At 43.0% G+C, this 25,511-nt stretch overlaps 1 protein-coding gene across 1 annotated transcript; it reads right to left on the reverse strand.

The window, feature by feature from the left end:
- Positions 1–8,801: 8,801 nt before the first annotated feature.
- LOC111975587 (transmembrane protein 161A) lies at positions 8,802–25,239 on the reverse strand. The gene is made up of 12 exons (XM_024003978.2): positions 24,634–25,239; positions 23,906–24,009; positions 23,573–23,659; positions 23,351–23,442; positions 11,841–11,997; positions 11,362–11,513; positions 11,184–11,247; positions 10,903–11,046; positions 10,680–10,793; positions 10,260–10,434; positions 10,047–10,143; positions 8,802–9,419 (listed from the first exon to the last, which is right to left on the reverse strand). The coding sequence occupies exons 1-12, from the start codon at positions 24,634–24,636 to the stop codon at positions 9,121–9,123; spliced, it is 1,488 nt and encodes a 495-aa protein (XP_023859746.1). The 5' UTR covers positions 24,637–25,239; the 3' UTR covers positions 8,802–9,120.
- Between the last annotated feature and the right edge of the window lie 272 nt (positions 25,240–25,511).

Consider the following 25,511-nt stretch of genomic DNA (forward strand, 5'->3'; position numbering starts at 1 on the left):
ATAAACACAACATGTAAAGTGTTGGTCCCATGTTTCGTGAGCTGAAATAAAAGATCCCAGAAATGTCTCATACACACAAAAAGCTTATTTCTCTGAAATGTTGTGCACATTTGTTTACGTCCCTGTCCGTTAGCATTTCTCCTTTGCCAAGATAATCCATCCACATGACAGGTGTGGCATATCACGAAGCTGATCATTACACAGGTGCACCTTGTGCTGGGGGCAATAAAAGGCCATTATAAAATGTGCAGTTTTGTTACAGAACGCAATGCCAAAGATGTATCAAATTTTGAGGGAGTGTGCAATTGGCATGCTGACTGCAGGAGTGTCCAGCAGGGCTGTTGGCAGAGAATTTTATGTTAATTTCTCTGCCGCCTCCAACGTAATTTTAGAGAATGCTCGTCGTCCTCACTAAGGTCTTGACCTGACTGCTGTTCGGSATCTTAACCGACTTCAAATGCTCACCTTAGATTGCCATTGGCATGCTGGAGAATTGTGCTCTTCACGGTTTCAACTGTACTGGGCAGATGGCAGACAGCGTGTATGGCGTCGTGTGGGCAAGCGGTTTGCTGATGTCAACGTTGTGAACAGAGTGCCCCATGGTGGCAGTGGGGTTATGGTATGGGCAGGCATAAGCTACGGACAACAAACACAATTGCATTTTATCGATGGCAATTTGAATGCACAAAGATAATGTGACGAGATCCTGAGGCCCATTGTCATGCCATTCATCCGCCGCCATCACCTCATGTTTCAGCATGATAATGCACAGCCCCATGTCGCAAGGATCTGTAAACAATTACTGGAAGCTGAAAATGTCCCAGTTCTTCCATGGCCTGCATTTTCACCAGACATGTTGAGCATGTTTGGGATCCTCTGGATCAACGCGTACGACCACGTGTTCCAGTTCCCGGCAATGTCCAGCAACTTTGCACCGCCATTGAAGAGAAGTGAGACAACGTTCCACAATCAACAGCCTAATCAACTATATGCGAAGGAGATGCATGAGGGGAATGGTGGTCCCACCAGATACTGACTGGTTTTCTGATCCACGCCCCTACCTTTTTTAAGGCATCTCTGTAACCAACAGATGCATATCTGTATTCCCAGTCATATAAAATCCATAGAATAGGACCTAATGAGTTTATTTCAATTGACTGATTTGCTTCTATGACTCAGCAAAATCTTTGAAATTGTTGCATGTTCCGTTTATATTTTTGTTCAGTATATTTCAACTGTGGATAAATGTAGAACGTGAAAAACATTATTCTTGCATACATTCACATTTGACATATTTTCTAAACACAGGTTATTGCAACACATCAATAGTATCAGCGCTGGCTGTATTTATCAAAACAGCCCATGGCTTCATACTTATTTTAATGATGTGGCTGTCTTTTAATAAACATGATTTGACTTGTATGTTATTTTGACCACCTGAGGGCTGTAAATCTAATTGACTGATATAAAATAAAATAAAAAGTGATTTAGAAGTCACAGCATTTCCTTTGATGTAAATTAATCTGAAGACAGATACAATGATATTTGCCATGTGTATCTATCTTTCATGTGTCCATTGAAAACATCTGGTCACTCATTATAATGTCAGACCACTCTGTCAAACCACCAGGTTCCAGCTGAGGGGAGAACAAGAATGGAGGAACACTTAAAAAGCCAAAAAGCTTTCAACATTAAAAGACAGTGTGCATACAGTACACAATGCCTTACAATCACAGCTGGACATCACATACAGTGAATACACTTCTATATTCCTCCCTATAGAGCATTTCCCTGCAATTTAGACTAACTAGGAGGAAATTGGCTAGAATTATCCCTTTCCCACACTGTGTCAGCACACCCTCTCTGCTCCCCAAATGAAAAGAGTGTCACAGGGGTCGTGTCTGGGCAGCTCCCTTGAGGATAGGGCCAGTCTGCAGGCCATGTCTGAAATCTCCTCTGCCTGGTTGCTGCCTGGTCCCTATAGCAACAGCCATGGTGGCTGCAGGCGGCAGACATGGGGCCTCCAAACACATGCACATAATTAATGTGATTATATAGATATGTCAACCCTGTCACCTTCCAGTTCATTAAGCTGGACACTCTCCCAGACCTGTCAGAGGCTAGTAGAGGCCTAGGCCTGCCTGGCCATATACAACGCTTTGCATTTGCCTTTTACCTGGAGGGACAATCAGAGCCAGCTTAATGCAGGGGCTTACTGGGGCTGAAGCTCCTGGGCCCCGGCCCGTGGGGGGCCCAAGAGGCAGCAAATAGTAAAAAAATAAATAGCCTGCTGCTAATCATCAGATGGGAGGAGGAGAGAAGGTAGGGGGCCCATGTGGGTAACTAGGGGGCCCTGCCTTGATTGGGTAACTGATTTTTTAATATATATTTTTTAATATAATAAACTGCATAATAAATAAATGTGACTGGTCAATTGTGTGAGTCAGGGTCTTGGCTCAATTTTCTATCCAACCACAGTGGTTGGATAAAAAATTGAGCCTAGCCCCTGACTCACACAATCTCTCGATGTTCAAAATAAACCAGAGAGCATAATTTKTCCACAGAGGATCAATAGTTCATAAAAAATAACTGTGGAATGAGTTTTATCACAAGCACATACAGGTATCCGCCAAAATTAAGGAAAAGTATTTGCCCCATTTTCATATTTTTGCATATTTTTGATACTGAATGTTATCAGATCTTCAACGAAAACCTAATATTAGATAAAGGGAACCTGAGTTTACAAATAACAAAAAAATGGATACTTTATTTATTTATTTAATTAACAAAAGTTATTCAACATCCAATATTCCTGTGTGAAAAAGTAACTGCCCCCTTACACTCAATAACTGGTTGTGCCACCTTTAGCTGCAATTCCTGCAAACAAATGCTTCCTGTAGTTGTTGATCAGTCTCTCACATCTCTGTGGATGAATTTTGTCCCACTCTTGCGCAGCTGGGTCATGCAGCAAGACAATGATCCAAAAACACAATCAAGTCTACATGAAAATGGCTAAAAAGCAACAAATTTGAAGTTTTTGAAAGGCCAAGTCCAGACCTAATCCCAATTGTGGCAGGATTGAAATGAGCATTTCATGCTTGAAAACCCACAAATATCGCTGAGTTAAAGCAGTTCTGCATGGAAGAGTGGGACAAAAATCCTCCACAGTGATGTGAGAGTGTCACGATCGTGTGGAGGAGAGACGGACCAAGGCGCAGCGCGTGAAAAGAACATCTTCTTTTATTAGAAGAGGAAAAACACGAAAACGAACACTAKACAAAACAAAACAACAAACGACCGTGAAGCTATAAACGTTAGTGCACACAAAAAACAACAAACGTTCAACATAGACAATTACCCACAAACACCTAAAGCCTATGGCTACCTTAAATATGGCTCCCAATCAGAGACAACAATAACCAGCTGTCTCTGATTGAGAACCAAATCAGGCAACCATAGACTTTCCTAAACACCTACACTCAACCATAGACATACCTAGACACATACACTCAACACAAACCCATACACTACAACCAATATAACCATATAACTATACCATATAATCACCCAAAACACACACATACCCCATGTCACACCCTGACCTAACTAAAATAATAAAGAAAACAAATAATACTAAGGCCAGGGCGTGACAGAGAGACTGATCAACAAATGCAGAAAGTGTTTGGTAGGAGTCATTGCAGCTAAATGTGACAACCAGTTATTTAGTGTAAGGGGGCAATTACTTTTTCACACAGGCCATTGGGTGTTACATAACTTTGTTTATAATATAAATGAAATAAGTATGTAATTGTTGTGTTATTTGTTCACTCAGGTTCCCTTTATCTAATATTAGGTTTTGGTTGAAGATCTGATAACATTTTGTGTAAAAAATATGCAAAAATAGAGAAAATTTGAGAGGCAAATAGTTTTTCACAGCACTGAATGTATTATATTTCTATGGTTGGTTGCCTTTTGCAGATTTAAAAATACAATCGTGGGAAAAACGCACAGTTTGGAAGCAAATGCCTACCACTGAAAAGAGAAGTCTGTAGAACCAATAGAAACAATGTTTTCTCGACAACTCCCAATTTGTAGCTAACAGAAGCACTGTTTTTCAAAGTAGCTCATCTGAGATAGGCTATTGGCACGACGAGCGCATCGGCCATCACCATGAGTAGCCTATAGGGCCAGATTAAGAAATCATAGGCCCCAGGGCTTTGGGTTCTTTTCGATTTGTGGTACATTTACTGTTTAAGAAAAATACCCTTTATAATAAAGCCATAAAAACATTTGCCATGTGGCATAGGCTACAGTTGAGTACATGTGTTTTTTGGATTTCCACACATGGAGACATTTTTAGCAGCCTTTTAAAAACGCATTTCATGCAATTCTACGTCATTTACATGACAGAAGACATTAATTGAATCTTTTTTAATTTCACACAAATGACCAAAATGAGTGGCTACTCTGACACTGACAAGCTAAGATCAATCTGGTCTTCAATTCAAACAAACAATAGCCAGGCCAATGAAGCGACACACACATTGTACAGTATTAGGAGGAAATATATACAGTATACAGTATATATATAACAAAGGCTACAGTAGGCTACTAAATCAAATTTCCATTGGCACACTGACTTACCTAATGATGAAGATGAAGCCAAAGGCTCAACTGTAGCCTCTGCCACATGGCAAGCATTATTATGGCTTTATTATAAAGGGMCTTTTTCTTCAACAGTAAATTTACTCCAGCATCAAATTGCATCTTGGTGCACAGATTTGTTTACAGAAAATGATGGTGTACTCGGAAGGGGGGGCTATAACAACAAAGCCCCAGGGCCTATGATTTTTTAATCCGGCAATGGAGGGTTTGGTGTGAATGTTAGGGAGAATATTCTCCCAATGAAGTCAAAGTACTCAGATTAGCTGTTTTGCCATCATTGTAGGCTCCATGATTTCAAAAGCATCACAAAGGCAAATGAATGGTGAGATAAGACAGGGGGGAAATACTTGTTAAACATTTCAAAGTTTTCCAGCACATCATATAAAAATCTATTGTTAAACAGTCAAAGTATTATGTTATTGCAAGAGACATCAGAATCAGAATCTCAGCCATCCATAATACACAAGGTTCCAAGGTGTTAACTGGTCCCCTCTCTGGTAAGTTTTCTCAGTGTTTGAGCACGATTTCCTCCATTGAAGCATATCCCAACTCACCAGCACATAAAGGCTCAGACAAGGGGCCGTCCCTCTCTAAATTGGGCATCTTTGTGGGTTTTGACTGGATGTGGAAGTCAAATAATATCTCCAATAAATCATGTCAGCTCTGATTAACCCCCTGCGGGCCTCAGTCTGTCTGTGACACATCTGAGGGAAGGCTTTGTTACTTATTGCCAGGGATATCTGACAGAAGTTTGCTGTACAATATCAATCTGTTTTTAACAATATTATTCCACAGTAGGAGTGATATCCAGAAAAAAGATACAATTTGAGATGCGGAATAATGTTACATCGTGACACTGCATCACATTGCTAAAAAGCTAAATTAAATTGATGACACTAAAATCAAAATATATTTAACACAAATACAGTGGGGAGAACAAGTATTTGATACACTGCRGATTTTGCAGGTTTTCCTACTTACAAAGCATGTAGAGGTCTGTAATTTTTATCATAGGTACACTTCAACTGTGAGAGACGGAATCTAAAACAAAAATCCAGAAAATCACATTGTATGATTTTTAAGTAATTAATTTGCATTTTATTGCATGACATAAGTATTTGATCACCTCCAACCAGTAGAATTCCAGCTCTCACAGATCTTTAGTTTTTCTTTAATAAGCCCTCCTGTTCTCCATCATTACCTGTATTAAACTGCACCTGTTTGAACTCGTTACCTGTATAAAAGACACCTGTCCACACACTCAATCAAACAGACTCCACCTCTCCACAATGCCCAAGACCAGAGAGCTGTGTAAGGACATCAGGGATAAAATTGTAGACCTGCACAAGGCTGGGATGGGCTACAGGACATAGGCAAGCAGCTTGGTGAGAAGGCAACAACTGTTGGCGCAATTATTAGAAAATGGAAGAAGTTCAAGATGACGGTCAATCACCCTCGGTCTGGGGCTCCATGCAAAATCTCACCTCGTGGGGCATCAATGATCATGAGGAAGGTGAGGGATCAACCCAGAACTACAGCAGGCAGATCTGCTCAATGACCTGAAGAGAGCTGGACCACAGTCTCAAAGAAAACCATTAGTAACACATCTACGCCGTCATGGAAATTAAAATCCTGCAGCGCACGCAAGGTCCCCCTGCTCAAGCCAGCGCAAGTCCAGGCCCGTCTGAAGTTTGCCAATGACCATCTGGATGATCCAGAGGAGGATGGGAGAGGTCATGTGGTCTGATGAGACAAAAATAGACTTTTTGGTCTAAACTCCACTCGCTGTGTTTGGAGGAAGAAGAAGGATGAGTACAACCCTAAGAACACCATCCAACCGTGAAGCATGGAGGTGGAAACATCATTCTTTGGGATGCTTTTCTGCAAAGGGGCAGGGCGACTGCACCGTTATTGAGGGGAGGATGGATGGGGCCATGTATCACGAGATTTGGCCAACAACCTCCTTCCCTCCGTAAGAGCATTAAGATGGGTCGTGGCTGGGTCTTCCAGCATGACAACGACCCGAAACACACAGCCAGGGCAACTAAGGAGTGGCTCCGTAAGAAGGATCTCAAGGTCCTGGAGTGGCCTAGCCAGTCTCCAGACCTGAACCCAATAGAAAATCTTTGGAGGGAGCTGAAAGTCCGTATTGCCCAGCGACAGCCCCAAAACCTGAAGGTCTGGAGAAAGGAGAGGTGCCCATACATCCCCTGCTGCAGTGTGTGTAAACCTGGTCAAGAACTACAGGAAAGTATTAGATCTCTGTCATTGAAGTTGCAAACAAAGGTTTCTGTACCAAATATTAAGTTCTGCTTTTCTGATGTATCAAATACTTATGTCATGCAATAAAATGCAAATTAATTACTTAAAAATCATACAATGTGATTTTCTGGATTTTTGTTTTAGATTCCGTCTCTCACAGTTGAAGTGTACCTATGATAAATTACAGACCTCTACATGCTTTGTAAGTAGGAAAACCTGCAAAATCAGCATCAAATACTTGTTCTCCCCACTGTATATCAGATTGTTGGAAGAATAAGTGCAGTGAAATTATCAACGATTAAAATATTATCCACTCTGGAGGTTAAGGTCAGAGGTGAAGGTCAATTCAGCAGCTAGATACCATTGTCATGCATGATTTATTTTGTCAAATGGTGAATTAACTTTGAAAAAGCCCTTTTATCTTCCTTATCTCCCACAATATATTATATACAAGACATAAGTCAGTGGGAGAAATGAAAAGCTGAAATTTATTTTAAAACATTTTGCTGGGATAATTAAAACATGTGATATTGGCATGACTAAGGTGTGATTAATCACCGATAATAAAAAGACAAGATTTAAAACAAGAGTTTAATAATTTCATATGCCAGTAACATTTGCCACACAGACAACAGAATAAAACACATTTTGTATACAACTAAAAGTTCAAACCATGCATTCATAAGTCTTTTGTTGAAAAAAACATTTTCATACAAACCACACAACGTAAAAATGATTAGCGAACAATCATTCAGATTTTTTTTTTTTTTAACACAGAAATCACACTTTCCAAAAACAAAACGACCCAAAAGTCCAACAGCACGACACCTGTACCTTTCCAACATGATCAGTGGCAATAGAGTATAAATAAGTCAATTTAAATAACAAACCGTTGACACTACAAATCAGCAACACATTTCAGGCCTAGGTTTAAGTTTTAGGCAAGATTTGTTCTAAGCCTACATCCGAAAAAGGGGCAATCTGCAGTTGCTACATGAAATGTTTTACTTATAAATTGTACTCATTGATTCTTGAAGAATATAACTTATTAATGCCTCATGAGCTCAGTTCAACCCCATCAGAACCAAAATAAGCTTGTTTGACTCCAATGTTTGTAAACAAAGTGTATAGAAAAACTATATAGCCTCAAAACACGGTTAAAACTATAATTTTGATATCATGGATGGTCAGTCCTTGCATCCATAGCTCTATCTATACATTTGAGAGTGGTTACATTTCTCCCTCCCCATCCCTCAGCTTTTACCGAAACAGGGTGGGGAAGGCGCTTTGTTATTGTTTCAACTGCTGATTGACGCTTTAAGTGTAAATGATTGTTTGGCAGCAAAACAAACACAGGAAATACTTTGTTCAAACAAATTCAACTGACAAACTGTTGGGACTGAAAGATGGTTGCTAATACAGGGAAGATTTGCCAAATCCAGGCTGGACTGGAGTGTTATTGAATGCTACAGATAGACAGCTGTTATCACCAGTCTACTATTTTGCAGAATTTTTTAAAATATCTTATCATTGACTCAAAATCCCTGAGTTTCCAGGCACTTAGAATTCTCCACTGAATATCTCCATTAAACACAGTAAAATATCCTCAGTGCTTTGTTTTAAAAGGTGGGTAACTAATGATTAAGGAGAATGGGCGGTCGAGTGGTGATGACTGCTGAATAGACTGAACTCCACGGGTTCATTACAATCAGTACGGTACAGCAGAACTAAAGGACGAAAATAAATAAAGCATCAAGCACTTCTGAAATCAGCCTCTACTAGCAAACTAGGCTGGAAGTAGTGGTACCTTTTCCTACTAGAAACAGCTCATTTGCAACATTTCCTGATACTGTGTGATAAAATAAAAATTTCAAAAGTAACACTGGCTTCAAATGCATTTGTTAAAACAGAGAAATGTGATACATAGCAGTTGGACAGAATCCAGTCCACATTATACATCATTTCATCATAGTCCTGGTCAAGGTCTAAGGGTCTGACTTGGCCCACAGGACAACAAGGTAGTAGTAGTAAGGTGTCAGCATGTCAGAAACCATCACATCCCTTTTGATATCGGTGACACCTTTGTTACAGTAACAGACAGGAGCACACATCCTGTCCATATGTTGTATGGATTTTGACCTGCCTGGAACACTGGGATGGTGTTGGCTAGAGATAAGCGTAGTGTAGTCCTCTTCAGTTCTGCATGAGGTACTGGTGGAAGTAAATGCCAAACAGGCTGCTGATGACTTGGCAGGCGGCCACCCACCAGGTGAGGAAGGCAAAGAGGCCTCTGAAGAAGAGGGGGGTGAGGACGGAGCGCAGGGCCGAGAAGCCCTCGGTTAGACGGGCCACCGTGGCCTGGATGTCCTCCTCCATGTCCTCCACCCCCTCCTCGTCCTCCTCCAGCCCTGGCAGGACGGGAGAGACCGTGGGCATTACCAGGGCAGGGGTCACCCCCGGAGCCTGCTCTGCGCCACTCCACGAGAAGTCACCTGAGATACAAAAAAGACAGTAGGAACAAATGGGTGTTACAGCAAGACATTTGAAAGGCACAATTGAAATACATTACATTTCCATGGATTAAGCATTGTGATGAAACTGTTGGTATATTATCATAACTCCATATTGTTAAATTATAGAACGCAGATTCTCAGCATTTACGAAGGGCCACCTAAGGCCTCACTAAAAATCGAATGAGAATTTGTTGTTCGCGTACAGTTTAGCAGCTGTTATAGCAGTGTACCAAAATTCTTATGCTACTAGCTCCTAACAACGCAGTCAAATGTCAAACAGCTAACATGTAAAGAAAAATACAACAACAAAAAAGGCAAGAAATCAAGAACGGCAGGATGAATCCAATTAACAACCCAAATAGCACTGAAGCAGTATCAAAATGCAATCTATGCAAATGCACATCAGTGGAATTTACACAACAGCTAAGAATGACATGCACAGCAGTAGATATATTATAGTGAGATATGAAGAATCCAGTATATAAATAAATATGCAGTGTGTATAAATAATGAAAGTATTTATTAGAATATAAGAAAAAGCGATGAATACATTTTTTTTTGCCTCAAAGCTAGTTGTTGCCATGTTAGGTACTGTACATGTCTTACCAAGTGCCTTCAGAGCCAGGGTAGAGAAGAGGATGAGTAGAACAGGGACCATGTACTGCAGGGTGACTATGGTCAGGTAGCAGAACACACGGGTCACCTAGAAGGACAACAACGTCAAAAGACTCATGGGTTTAAGGTCTCATCTGGTTCTCCAAACAACTCAAAAGAATTCCTTTAACATGAAAACGTTGCCAATTAGATGTGTTGTCGGACCTTCCTCTGGATGTCGATGGCGGCAATGCGCCCCGCCTCCTTCTTCATCTGGTCCACCCACTTCTGGGAAAGGTTGAGGTAGGCTTGCATGTGGTAGCGGGTGAGGGCCAGCCTCAGGCAGCACAGAACCACCACTGTCCACAGACGAACACTGTCAAACACCGCGCTTGACATACTGGGATATCACACACACACACACACACACACACACACACACACACACACACACACACACACACACACACACACACACACACACACACACACACACACACACACACACACACACACACACACACACACACACACACACACACACACACACAGGAGATCTGTTAACACTTTGAGAAGGAATCAGCACAAGGGTGCCAAATTGCCACATTTGTAATATTGGAGTCTAGGAAACAAACACACACTTACAGGGTGACTGAGGTCTTCCCCATTGGAGCGTTCCCCAGGAAATCCCTAGCAATGGGTTTGATCCACAACACGATCACCACCACTGGGCCCAGGAAGCTCATGTGCAACAACATTCTAAGGGAAGCAGAAAACAGCACAACAACCAAACAGTAAGACATTACTAGTCAGTGGAACCAGTTGGTTATTTGGTTTCACAGTTAAATAAGTGTTTATGTGTTCTTACTGGATGAATGGGCGGTCTGAGTTCATCTGAACTGCGTCCAGGTGGGTCTGGGCTAGACGGAGGCCAGGGAAGGCCAGCAAAGCACCAATAAAAGCACAAATGGCAGCCAGACCCAACTTCACAGTCAGCTTGGTCACAGGGACTCTGATGGGAGTCCAAATATAATAGCAAACATTAAAAAAGGGGCACATTTGCCAACACAGATCACTAAAAGCTATTCTATGGGCCCAAGATGTGATTTATTTTTATTTTTATTAACTGTCCAACTAAAAGATACTTACGACCACTCAGCAAAGCCTTGATGTTTTGCGAAAACCTCAAGGTTGTCAAAAAGACTGTTAAAACCTGCAATACAAAACATGAAATAGCCCAAACTGAAATGATAAAATGAACTAAATAAATGTGTTATACATAGCCTAATGGGGCGTGCCATAGTAGGGGTTAATGTAGTGCACATACCAGGCTCCAGGCCAAACTCCAGGTAGTCCTCTCTGACCACCAGCACCAGCATGGCCACCAGCAGAGACAGGAAGCCAAAGGCCAGGCACACTGAGCGCTCGCCTCCCTCGTCAGACCTGAAGTAGTGGCCCATCAGGGAGTGGAGGGTTTTCCTGTGAGAGTTAAGGGAAACACAGGGACAACTGGACAGTCCTTTGGAAACAAAAACAGCTCCAATCAAGGAGCAGCACAATATTGATGCATCTGAGTATTTTTCTGGCACAGTACATGTTTGGGTTATTCATTTACCAGGGCCCCACTTTGTAGAAAGTTTTTACATAATACCATTGGCAAGTACAGTGAGTACAACTTCAGTTAGTCTAAGTTGACATTGTAACATAGTACTTAGAGCTGTTTTCTTAGGAATAGTTCATAATATTACTTTTTCAAAATTGTAATACAATTGTGGGCTTCCAGAGCGAGGGTGAACTGAAGGATACAGGCAGCAGAGAACGGTCAGCACACACCAGATGGCCCCAATGTGGACCTCCTTGGCGGGGTCCACTACACAAAAGTAGCCCTCAGTGAAAAGGTAGATGCCCATGGCATACACTGCAAAGTCAATCAACCACTGGTACTCCAGGAAGAATCGCAGTACTGAGAATGGGAAAGGAGAGGCAAAGCAGAAACATTGTAAGGAAAAGATAATGCCTAAAATACAAAGCCAGCTAAGGCTTGGATGGCATTTCAGTTTGCAGTAGTGGTGAAAAAAACAGCTAGCTGGAGCTCGTCTGAGCGGTCGGCCACATCCTTTCCCCTATACAAGTCCATTCCTAATTGTAACAAAGATTACCCCTATGATATGTGTGTGTGTGCGCACAACTGTGTGGTGGTGATCAAGAGACAACACAACTCTGGATATGGACACATCTGCCTTGTTCTAGCCTGACAGCCTGTAGTGAGTCAGAACCTTAACAATCAGCATTACGTACTAGCGGTGAGGGAATTCACAGCCGACCGCTCAGACGAGCTCCAGCTAGCTGTTTTTTCATGGTTCTTCGAATCGTTGGGATTCTGACCTGACTACAGTGATGGCGTACCAGTGAGCTGCGAGACCTTATGCACCTCTCACATCCTACAGTTGTCCAACCCAGCTCCAGGCCTCCTCAACAGTCAGGGAGTGACCACACTAGGGTTGGGCGATAACCAGATTTTAACGAGGACCTGCGTCATGTGCAGGAAGAGATCAGGAGGGCGTACTCACCACCGCGGGAGCACCATTACTGCCGCTACTCTCCTGACCGTCACCACTCTAGGCCCCCCGGTTAGAGCCATCGTCCCCACCTTGGGAGTGCCGAGTCCGCCAGGCTCCCTACTCCACGAGAGACACTACTCCACGAGAGACACTACTCCACGAGAGACACTACTCCACGAGAGACACTACTCCACGAGAGACACTACTCCAGGGGGAGCACTTGCCACCTCCCTGGGACCGTTGGGACTTCCACTATGTCCAGAGGTGACCCAGTTATTTACCAGATCGTCGTCACTCAGGACCCCCTGGCTGGAGGCGTATCTACAGTTGAAGTCGGAAGTTTACATACACTTAGGTTGGAGTCATTAAAACTCCTTTTTCAACCACTCCTCAAATGTCTTGTTAATAAACTATAATTTTGGCAAGTCGGTTTCTTTGTGCATCACACAAGTKATTTTTGCAACAATTGTTTACAGACAGATTATTTCACTGTATCACAATTCCAGTGGGTCAAAAGTTTACATACACTAAGTAGACTGTATGTTGGGAAATTCCAGAAAATTATGTCATGGCTTGTGATTAGGCTAATTGACATTGAGTCAATTGGAGGTGTACCTGTGGATGTATTTCAAGGCCTACCTTCAAACTCAGTGCCTCTTTGCTTGACATCATGGGAAAATCTAAAGGAATCAGCCAAGACCTCCGAAAAAAAATGTAGACCTCCACAAGTCTGGTTCATCCTTGGGAGCAATTTCCAAACACCTGAGGGTACCACGTTCATCTGTACAAACAATAGTATGCAAGTATAAACACCATGGGACCACGCAGCCGTCATACCGCTCAGGAAGGAAACGCGTTCTGTCTCCTAGAGATGAACGTACTTTGGTGCGAAAAGTGCAAATCAATCCCAGAATAACTACTTTTTGGATAAATGTCCTCTGGTCTGGTGAAACAAACATAGAACTGTTTGGCCATAATGACCATCGTTATGTTTGGAGGAAAATGGGAGAGGCTTGCAAGCCGAAGAACACCATCCCAACTGTGAAGCACAGGGGTGGCAGCATCATGTTGTGGGGGTGCATTGCTGCAGGAGGGACTGGTGCACTTCACAATAGATGGCATCATGAGGAAGGGAAATTACGTGGATATATTGAAGCAACATCTCAAGACATCAGCCAGGAAGTTAAAGCTTGGTCGCAAATGGTTCTTCCAAATGGACAATGACCCCAAGCATACTTACAAAGTTGTTGCAAAATGGCTTAAGGACAACAAATTCAAGGTATTGGAGTGGCCATCACAAAGCCCTGACCTGAATCCAATAGAAAAGCGTGTGCGAGCAAGAAGGCCTTCAGAGTAGTCCTCTACTCGCAGGGTGTCCAATGTTCGACTGTCTGCTGCCCTGAAACCTTCAGCCATAAAGTCTCCAACCCCCTCCTGCTCCTGGCCTAGAGCCCAAACTAGCGGTGGTTTATTCACCCACGCTATAAACGGCATATACAGTCCATCATTACTTTAGGACATAAAGGTTAGTCAATCCATAAATTTCAAGAACTTCGAATGTTTCTTCAAGTGCAGTCGCAAAAWCCCTCAAGCACTATGATGAAACTGGCTCTCATGAGGACCGCCACAGGAAAGGAAGACCCAGAGTTACCTCTGCTGCAGAGGATACATTCATTACCAGCCTCAGAAATTGCAGCCCAAATAAATGCTTTAGAGTTCAAGTAACAGACACATCAACATCAACTGTTCAGAGCAGACTGCGTGGATCAGGCCTACATGGTCGAATTGCTGCAAAGAAACCACTACTAAAAGGACACCAATAAGAAGAAGAGACTTGCTTGGGCCAAGAAACACGAGCAATGGACATTAGACCAGTGGAAATCTGTCCTTTAGTCTGATGAGTCAAATTGATATTTTTGGATCCAACCACCGTGTCTTTGTGAGATGCAGAGTAGGTGAACAGATGATCTCCGCATGCGTGGTTCCCACCGTGAAGCATGGAGGAGGTGGTGTGCTTTGCTGGTGACATTGTCTGTGATTTATTTAGAATTCAAGGCACACAACCAGCATGGCTACCACAGCAATACACCATCCCATCTGGTTTGCGCTTAGTGGGACTATAATTTGTTTTTCAACAGGACAATGACCCAACACACCTCCAGGCTGTGTAAGGGCTATTTGACCAAGGAGAGCGATGGAGTGCTGCATCAGATGACCTGGCCTCCACAATCACCCGACCTCAACCCAATTGAGATGGTTTGGGATGAGTTGGACAAAAGAGTGAAGGAAAAGCAGCCAACAAGTGCTCAGAAAATATGGGAACTCCTTCAAGACCGTTGGAAAATCATTCCTCATGAAGCTGATTGAGAGAATACCAAGAGTGTGCAAAGCTGTCATCAAGGCAAAGGGTGGCTACTTTGAAGAATCTAAAACATATTTTGATTTGTTTAACACTTTTTTGGTTACTACATGATTCCATGTGTGTTATTTCATAGTTTTGAGGTCTTAATAATAATAATAATAACAATAACAATAATAATGTTTCCTGATCTTTCTTATCTCTCTCAGATAGACACTTCAGAACAAACTTATTTTTGATATCTTTGGGGGACTATCTGTTATTCAATGTGCTTCTATGTGCTAATAACAATAAGACCCAAAATAATTTAACAAATAATTGTTTAATATTTCTTTTTTATAGTTCAAGGGGTTTTAAACTCAAAATCAAAAAGCTAAATGATCCTTGAAATGACCTTCTTAAAACAATTCCATATAGCTTAGTAGAACCCCCCACCCCCCCCTCCCGTGGATTAGACAGGGCTTAGACTCTGACGGGTTAAAGTCTAAGCCCCCCAGTGCAACCTTTTTCAAGTTGTTTGGATTTCTATAAGAAATCCAAGGGCAGCTGTAAAAAAGGCCATGCCTGTGCACAGGACTTTCCTCACAGTCCCTTAAGGGTGGATCGCTCTCCATCACAGCTGTCCATCACAGCCCTTCGTTTTCAGCCAATCAGTGGGCTTGGACACGCATGTGGACACTGCACCTGCCCGTTCTAGCTGACACAAGAAGAGGACACATGTTTTGGTGACCAAGTTCACTCTTTACTCCTGAAACATTGTGCGTGCATTTGGAGGCACGCACTCTCTACTACTTGTAATTTTATGCTGTTTAGCGTTGCTTATTTATAGTTGCTTTCTTACATTTATATTTGTAGTACTGCTGTAATTCTGCACCTAATTCCCTTGTATATTTAGGATGGCCTACAGCTGCTGTAAATTGTGTATATCATTATTGCATTGCTTGCATGAGTATTTATGCACAATATGTTAGTTTAAAAATTGTTATTTTATAGCTTGTAATGTTTGCACATTCTACCACTGCGCATTCATAGTTCGCACTAGTGCTATGCCATGGCGAGTTTCTAGAAGTTTCAGACGGTCCTCGAAGTCTGATGTACAACTCTGTAGGACCAGAGACAGACCAGATAAGATCTACAATCAGGCCAGAGAGAGAGGGCTATAAATCGTGCCTGTCCGAGTTATTAGTTCTCTCTTTGCTATGTATGTATGTAATGCCATTATGTAAAGATCCTGTTGTATTGCTACATTATTATAGTAGATCTTATCTGGTCTGTCTCTAGTCCCAGAGTCGTACATCAGACTGCATGTGCGAGCTTCGAGGACCGTCTCTGAAACTTCTATCAGGTTCTAGAAACTTGCCATGGCATAGGACTAACGCAAACTATGAATGCGCAGTGGTAGAATGTGCATACACTACAAGCTATAGTATAATAATTTCTAAACAAACATATTGTGCATAAATACTTATGCAATCGATGTAATAATGATATACAGTGGCAAGAAAAAGTATGTGAACCATTTGGAATTTCTACATAAATTGGTCATAAAACTTGATCTGATCTTCATCTAAGTCACAACAATAGACAAACAGTCTGCTTAAACTATCACACAAACAATTATACGTTTTCATGTCTTGATTGAACACACCGTGTAAACATTCACAGTGTAGGGTGGGAAACGTATGTGAACCCTTGGATTTAATAATTGGTTTACCCTCCATCGGCAGCAATAAACTCAACCAAACGTTTTCTGTAGTTGCGGATCAGACCTGCACAACAGTCAGGAGGACTTTTGGACCAGTCATCTATACCAAACGGTTTCAGTTCAGCAATATTCTTAGGATGTCTGGTGTGAACCGCTCGAGGTCATGCCACAGCATTTTAAATCGGGTTGAGGTCAGGACTCCAAATGGGCCACTCCGGAAGGCGTATTTTCTTCTGTTGAAGCCCTTCTGTTGTTGATTTACTTCTGTGTTTTGGGTCGTTGTCTTGTTGCATCACCCAACTTCTGTTGAGCTTCAATTGGTAGACAGATAGCCTTACATTCTCCTGCAAAATGTCTTAATAAACTTGGGAATTCATTTTTCCACCGATGATAGCAAGCTGTCCAGGCCCTGAGGCAGCAAAGCAGCCCCAAACAATGATGCTCCCTCCACCATACTTTACAATTGGAATGAGGTTTTGATGTTGGTGTGCTGTGCCTTTTCTTCTCCACACACAGTGTTGTGTGTTCCTTCAAAACTCAACTTCATTTTAATCTGTCCACAGAATATTTTTCTGTGGACATCCAGGTGCTCTTTTGCGAACTTCAGACGTGCAGCAATGTTTCTTTTGGACAGCAGTGGCTTCATCAGTGGTGTCCTCCCATGAACACCATTCTTGTTTAGTGTTTTACGTATCGTAGACTCATCAACAGAGATGTTATCATGTTCCAGGGGACTATTCCAGTGAATAGTGTTTTTTATAGGGCAGGGCAGCTCTAACCAACATCTCCAATCTTGTCTCATTGATTGGAATCCAGGTTAGCTGACTCCTGACTCCAATTAGCTTTTGGAGAAGTCATTAGCCTAGGGGTTCACATACTTTTTCCAACCTACACTGAATATTTAAATTATGTATTCAATATAGACAAGAAAAATACAATAATTTGTTTGTTATTAGTTTATGCACACTGTGTTAGTCTATTGTTGTGACTAAGATGAAGATCAGATCAAATTTTATGACAAATTTATGCAAAACTCCAGGTAATTCCAAAGGGTTCATACTTTTTCTTGCCACTGTACATGATATGCACCAGCAGTAGGCCATCTGAAATATTCAAGGTTATTAGGTGCAGGATAACAGTAGAGCTACAATACAGACCTATAAACTAAACAGCTAAGCATTACTGAACAGCATAAAATCCCCAGATGTAGACCACACAGCTTACTTTCCTGGATGCACGCACAATGTTCCTTGAGTAAAAAGTAAACTAGGTCACCAGCCAAAACTTGTGTACTCTTCTTGCGACGTCGATAAAACTCTGAGCTACAACGGGCAGGTGCAGGGTCCACATGCGTGTCCAAGCCCACTGATTTAAAATAATAATAATGTAATGGCGCCGTAGGGGATGGCTTCCGTTTTATGGGCTCCTAACCAACTGTGCTATTTTGTGGGTTTTTTCGCATTGTTTGTAACTTATTTTGTACATAATGTTGCTGCTACCGTCTCTTATAACCGAAAAGATGGATATCAGAACAGCGATCACTCACCTCGAACTGGACAAAGATTTTTTTTCTTTAATCAGTCCGACGAAAAGGATATACTGCTTCTCTGAGACCAGGCCCAAATCTCTGTCATTCGCGTGAAGAACAGATGGAAATACAGGGGGCGGAGATCAGGGAGCCTTGTGAGAATTTGTCGGAGAGTGGGTAACCCACCTCTACCATAAGTTCAATTAGCCAACGTGCAATCACTGGAAAATAAACTGAATGATCTTTGTTCAACACCATCTTACCAACAGGACATTAAACTGTAATATCTTACGTTTCACCGWGTCATGGCTGAACGACGACACGCATAATATACCGCTGGCTGGGTTATCCGTGCATCGGCAGGACAGAACAGCTACGTCTGGTAAGACGAGGGGTGGGGGAGTGTGTCTATTTGTCAATAACAGCTAGTGTGCAATGTCTAATATTAAGGTAGTCTCGAGGTATTGCTCGCCTGAGGTAGAGTACCTCATGATAAGCTGTAGACCACACTATCTACCAAGAGTTTATCTATACATTTCGTAGCTGTCCATTTACCACCACAAACCAATGCAGGCACTAAGACCGCACTCAACGAGCAGTACAAGGCCAGAAGCAAACAAGAAAATGCTATTCAGAAGCGACGCACTTAGTGGCCGTGGACTTTTTTAATGCCGGCAAACTTGTCCGTTTTACCTCATTTCTACCTGCATGTCACATGGGCAACCAGAGAGGGGAAAAAACTATTGTTCACCTTTACTCCACACACAGAGATGCATACAAAGCTCCCTCCATGACCCTCCATTTGGCAAATCTGACCATAACACTACACTCCTGATTCCTGCTCACAAGCTAAATCTAAAGCAAGAAGTACCAGTGACTTGCTCAATACAGAAGTGGTCAGATGACGCGGAAGCTACGCTACAGGACTGCTTTGCTAGCACAGTATACGCTGATTCGGTGAGAGAGTTTATTAGCAAGTGCATCAGTGATGTTGTACCCACGGTGACAATTAAAACCTTCCCCAACCAGAAACCGTGGATTGATAGCAGCATTTGCGCAAAACTGAAAGCGCAAACCACCGTTTTTAATCATGGCAAGGCAACCAGAAACATTAATGAATACAAACAGTGTAGCTATTCCATCCGCAAGGCAATCAAATAAGCTAAACGTCAGTATAGTAACAAAGTGGGTCGCAATTCAACAGCTCAGACACGAGACGTATGTGGCAGGGTCTACAGTCAATCACGGATTACAAAAAGAAAACCAGCCCCGTCGCAGACACCGACGTCTTGCTCCCAGACAGACTAAATAACTTTTTTGCTCACTTTGAGGACAATACAGTGCCACTGACACGGCCCGCTACCAAAATCTGCGGGCCCTCCTTCACCGCAGCCAACGTGAGTAAAACATTTAAGTGTTAACCCTCGCAAGGCTGCCGAACCAGACGGCCTCCCTAGCCGCGTCCTCAGAGCATGCACAGACCAGCTGGCTGGTGTGTTTACGGACATATTCAATCAATCCATATCCCAGTCTGCTGTTCCCACATGCTTCAAGAGGGCCATTATTGTTCCTGTTCCCAAGAAAGCTAAGGTAACTGAGCTAAATGACTATCGCCCGTAGCACTCACTTCTGTCATCATGAAGTGCTTTGAGAGACCAGCCAAGGATCATATCACCTCCACCCTACCTGACACCCTAGACCCACTCCAATGTGCTTACCACCCCAATAGGTCCACAGACGACACAATCGCAATCACACTGCCCTAACCCATCTGGACAAGAGGAATACCTATGTAAGAATTCTGTTCATCGATTACAGCTCAGCATTTAACACCATAGTACCCTCCAAACTCGTCATTAAGCTCGAGACCCTGGGTCTCAACCCCYCCCTGTGCAACTGGGTCCTGGGCTTCGACGGGCCACCCCCAGGTGGTGAGGGTAAAAAACAACATCTCCACCCCACTGATCCTCAACACTGGTGCCCCACAAGGGTGCGTTCTCAGCCCTCTGCTGTACTCCCTGTTCACCCATGACTGTGTGGCCATGCACACCTCCAACTCAATAATCAAGTTTGCAGACGACACTAGTGGTAGGCTTGATTACCAAAAACGACGAGACGGCCCACAGGGAGGAGGTGAGGGCCCTCGGAGTGTGGTGTCAGGAAAATAACCTCACACTCAACGTCAACAAAACAAAGGAGATGATTGTGGACTTCAGGAAACAGCATAGGGCGCACCCTCCTATCCACGTCGACGGGACAGTAGTGGAGAACGTGGAAAGTTTTAAAGTTCCTCGGCGTACACATCACGGACAAACTGAATTGGTCCACCCACACAGACAGCGTGGTGAAGAAGGCGCAACAGCGCCTCTTCAACCTCAGGAGGCTGAAGAAATTTGGCTTGTCACCAAAAAACAAACTTTTACAGGTGCACAATCGAGAGCATCCTGTCGGGATGTATCACCGCCTGGTACAGCAACTGCTCCGCCCACAACCGTAAGGCTCTCCAYAGGGTAGTGAGGTCTGCACAACGCACCACCGGGGACAAACTACCTGCCCTCCAGGACACCTACACCACCCGATGTCACAGGAAGGCCAAAAAGATCATCAAGGACAACAACCACCATAGCCACTGCCTATTCACCCCGCTATCATCCAGAAGGCGAGGTCAGTACAGGTGCATCAAAGCTGGGACCGAGAGACTGAAAAACAGCTTCTATCTCAAGGCCATCAGACTGTTAAACAGCCACCACTAACATTTAGCGGCTGCTGCCAACATACTGACTCCAATCTCTAGCCACTTTAATAATTAAAAATTGGATGTAATAAATGTATCACTAGTCACATTAAACAATGCTACTTTATATAATGTTTACATATCCTACATTACTCATCTCATATGTACAGTTGAAGTCGGAAGTGTACATACACTTAGGTTGGAGTCATTAAAACTCGTTTTTCAACCACTCCACAAATTTCTTGTCAACAAACTATAGTTTTGGCAAGTCGGTTAGGACATCTACTTTGTGCATGACACAAGTAATTTTTCCAACAATTGTTTACAGACAGATTATTTCACTGTATCACAATTCCAGTGGGTCAGAAGTTTACATACACTAAGTTGACTGTGCCTTTAAACAGCTTGGAAAATTCCAGAAAAGAATGTCATGGCTTTAGAAGCTTCTGATAGGCTAATTGACATCATTTAAGTCAATTGGAGGTGTACCTGTGGATGTATTTCAAGGCCTACCTTCAAACTCAGTGCCTCTTTCCTTGACATCATGGGAAAATCAAAAGAAATCAGCCAAGCCTTCAGAAAAAAATTGTAGACCTCCACAAGTCTGGTTCATCCTTGGGAGCAATTCCAAACGCCAAACGCCACGATCATCTGTACAAACAATAGTACGCAAGTATAAACACCATGGGACCACGCAGCCGTCATACCGCTCAGGAAGGAGACGTGTTCTGTCTCCTAGAGATGAACGTACTTTAGTGCGAAAAATGCTAATCAATCCCAGAACAACAGCAAAGGACCTTGTGAAGATGCTGGAGGAAACAGGTACAAAAGTATCTATATCCACAGTAAAACGAGTCCTATATCGACAGAACCTGAAAGGCCGCTCAGCAAGGAAGAAGCCACTGCTCCAAAACCTCCATAAAAAAGCCAGACTACGGTTTGCAACTGCACATGGGGACAAAGATTGTACTTTTTGGAGAAATGTCCTCTGGTCTGATGAAACAAAAATAGAACTGTTTGGCCATAATGACCATCGTTATGTTTGGAGGAAAAAGGGGAACGCTTGCAAGCTGAAGAACACCATCCCAACCGTGAAGCACAGGGGTGGCAGCATCATGTTYTGGGGGTGCTTTGCTGCAGTAGGGACTGGTGCACTTCACAAAATAGATGGCTTCATGAGAAAAGACAATTATGTGGATATATTGAAGCAACATCTCAAGACATCCGTCAGGATGTTAAAGCTTGGTCACAACTGGATCCTGGACTTTCTGACGGCCTCCACAGGTGGTAAGGGTAGGCAACAACACATCTGACACGCTGATCGTCAACACGGGGGCCCCTCAGGGGTGCGTGCTTAGTCCCCTCCTGTACTCCCTGTTCACCCACGACTGGAAGGTCTGATCACAGACAACAATGAGACAGCCTATAGGGAGGAGGTCAGAGACCTGGCAGGGTGGTGCCAGGACAACAACCTCTCCCTCAACGTGAGCAAGACAAAAAGAGCTTATCGTAGACTACAGGAAAAGGAGGGTCTAACACACCCCCATTCACATCGACGGGGCTGTAGTGGAGCGGGTCGAGAGTTTCAGATAACTTGGTGTCCACATCACCAACAAACTATAATGGTCCAAACACACCATGACAGTCGTAAAGAGGGCACGACCGGTTGCATCACCGCCTGCTATGGCAACTGCTTGGCATCCGACCGTAAGCCACTGCAGACGGTAGTGCGTACGGCCCAGTACATCACTGGGGCCAGGCTTCCTGTCATCCTGGACCTATATACTAGGTGGTGTCAGAGGAAGGCCCAAAAAATTGTCAAAGACTCCTGTCACCCAAGTCATAGACTGTTCTCTCTGCTACCGCACAGCAAGCTGTACCGGAGCGCCAAGTCTAGGTCCAAAAGACTCCTTAACAGCTTCTACCCCCAAGTCATAAGACTGCTGAACAATTAATCAAATGGCCACCCGGACAATTTACATTGACACCCCCCCCCTTTCTTTTTACACTGCTGCTACTCGCTGTTTATTATCTATGCATAGTCACTTTACCCCTACCTACATGTACAAATTACCTCGACTAACTTGTACCCCCGCACATTGACTCTGTACAGACTCTGTATATAGCCTCATTATTGTTATTTTGTATTACTTTTTACTTTTATTACTTAAGTGTATTTAGTAAATATTTTCTTAACTCTTTTCTTGAATTGTTGGTTAAGGGCTTGTAAGTAAGCATTTCACAGTAAGGTCTACACAATATATATTCGGCGCATGTGACAAATACAATTTATTTTATCTTAGATTGTCCGAAAATGTTGGGCTATGATTGACAGCTAAGATGGAGAGATATCCACCCTAAAAGGATTGTGGGTAAAGTCCCATGCACAYGCATGGTCTATTTTACAAGTGGTGCTTTTGTTTATTTACCAAGGGCATCAAGGACGCCGACTGGAGCTTTTTCTAAGTGAAGGTCGATGTCCTTGGGAACTGTGAGAGGCTTGCTGTCCCCATTCTGTCTCCTACAAAACACAAGTAGTCAGCAAACATTTCCTTTAACAGCCAGTCTACCACCATAACAGTGATACAAAGGCAGCAGACACCAGTTGTACTGTATCATCATGCCCCCTCCCACCTGTCCCCAGCTCACACCTGTCTCTCTTGCTGGGCTTGCTGGGCATCTGTTTTCCAGCTAGGGCACACAGCTCTCCCTCAGAGGGGTGTTTGAACCGGAAAAGACTGAAAGGATAAAGTTAGATCTGTTAAAAAATAGATATACACACCCCAAGTAAGTTATTAGCTAGTAGTAGGGTCACAGTTGTTCTTTCAAATAAATGTCCCCTGATAAGGGCTAAGAGTTTATCATGGCCTTATGATCATACCAGGAATGTCAGACCCTTACCATGAAGTCAACATTACCAAGACATAGCTACACCCCATCTCCAAAGCCACTTTTGTATATGACATTTGTGTACATGACTTTACCTGCCATTGCACAAGAGCCAGCGGGCAAATGAACAGTGTGGAGCCATTCTCTGCATGATGCTAGCAGCCAGCAAGCTGACCACCAGCTGCACTCCAATCAGCGCCTGGTCAGTGAGAGAGAACACACACACACTTGGTTAATCAAACTAAAGTACAAAAATGTGTTAACCCAACTTTTATAGACAGCCAACATGGAGTTTCCAGATTAAATTTTTCATCTGACATCAGCTGCTATGCATTTCAAAGGAGTCGCTACTAACGTTACATCTGCCAGAGGGTGGGGGGCGCACTCCCTACCGTGTCAGTCATTCAACTTTTCAACGAAGAAACCAAATCCTCTACAGCCAATGAAATAAATTGCCCAAGATAGCCACGACATGAGGAATAGTGGCTGTGAAGGTTTAAGTTAACCATCCATGATAGCAGCCCAAGCAAGCTAGCTAACTTATTGTGCAACGTGTACATAACTAGTAAAATGAATGGAAAGAGCAATTTATGCTGCTAGCTAACTTCAAACTGACACCCAGCCAGATATCAACTTGCAGGGAACCTATAGCTAGCTAACTACGTTACTTTACAGGTAGTTGATCATGCTAAGCTAGCTAGCTAGGCTAACTATTTTGTAGTCAAATACGTGTAACAGTGGCTAAAAGCTAGCTACAAGCATTGGCTAGCGAAGCTTTACATGCTGGGTGCAAGTGGCTACAGCAAAAGATTTAGCTACTCACCATCTCTTAAATTATCCGAAGTTTTGTTCGTAGTGTTAGCTACACACGCGTGTAGGTAGCTTCAGTGTCTTGACAGCTGATGACATGTGAAACTCGGGCTGCATTCAGTACATAAAAACGTAATAGAACGTTTCAATTGAACCGAAACGGGGCTGTACACCAGGAGCGCGCACGTATCTCAATATCTGTTCAAGAACGTAAAATAACGTTTTGGGAAAACGTGCGTTCAATACAAACTGTTCCGCAACGTAGCAAGCGGTCATGCTAACTGAACGCACCCCCGGATTTGGGTTCCACGAACCTCAGAAAGACACGCGTTTTCATTGGATCGAGAAGCCTGTTGACGATTTAATTGGATACCCTTATAAAAAATATTCAAAAAATGTTGGAAGATTTCCAGTAAAAATATTCATCGGTCACAATGGCTGTTTTCGAGAGCATCAAAACCGTGATGTATCTTGGGTATGTTGTGACTGACTGATCTAGTAATAATATTGAGTAGTTATTTAGAATGCAAGGTGATTTGTAGATCAGTCAGTCTCGATTCTCATTTCAAGTCGGCTACAAGGTCGAACGCACCCAATAACAATAATAATGTATTTTCTCATGGAGAAAATCAATTGTTTCACCTGCTTAGTGTAACAGTATAACTTTAAACCGTCCCCTCGCCCATACCCGGGCGCGAACCAGGGACCTTCTGCACACATCAACAACAGTCACCCAAGAAGCGTCATTACCCATCGCTCCACAAAGGCCGCGGCACCTGCAGAGCAAGGGGCAACACTACTTCTAGATTTCAGAGCAAGTGACGTAACTGATTGAAACGCTAGTAGTGCGTACCCGCTAACTAGCTAGCCATTTCACATCCGTTACATTAG

The sequence above is a fragment of the Salvelinus sp. IW2-2015 genome, linkage group LG16 (assembly GCF_002910315.2).
Source record: "Salvelinus sp. IW2-2015 linkage group LG16, ASM291031v2, whole genome shotgun sequence".
Taxonomy (NCBI): Eukaryota; Metazoa; Chordata; class Actinopteri; order Salmoniformes; family Salmonidae; genus Salvelinus; species Salvelinus sp. IW2-2015.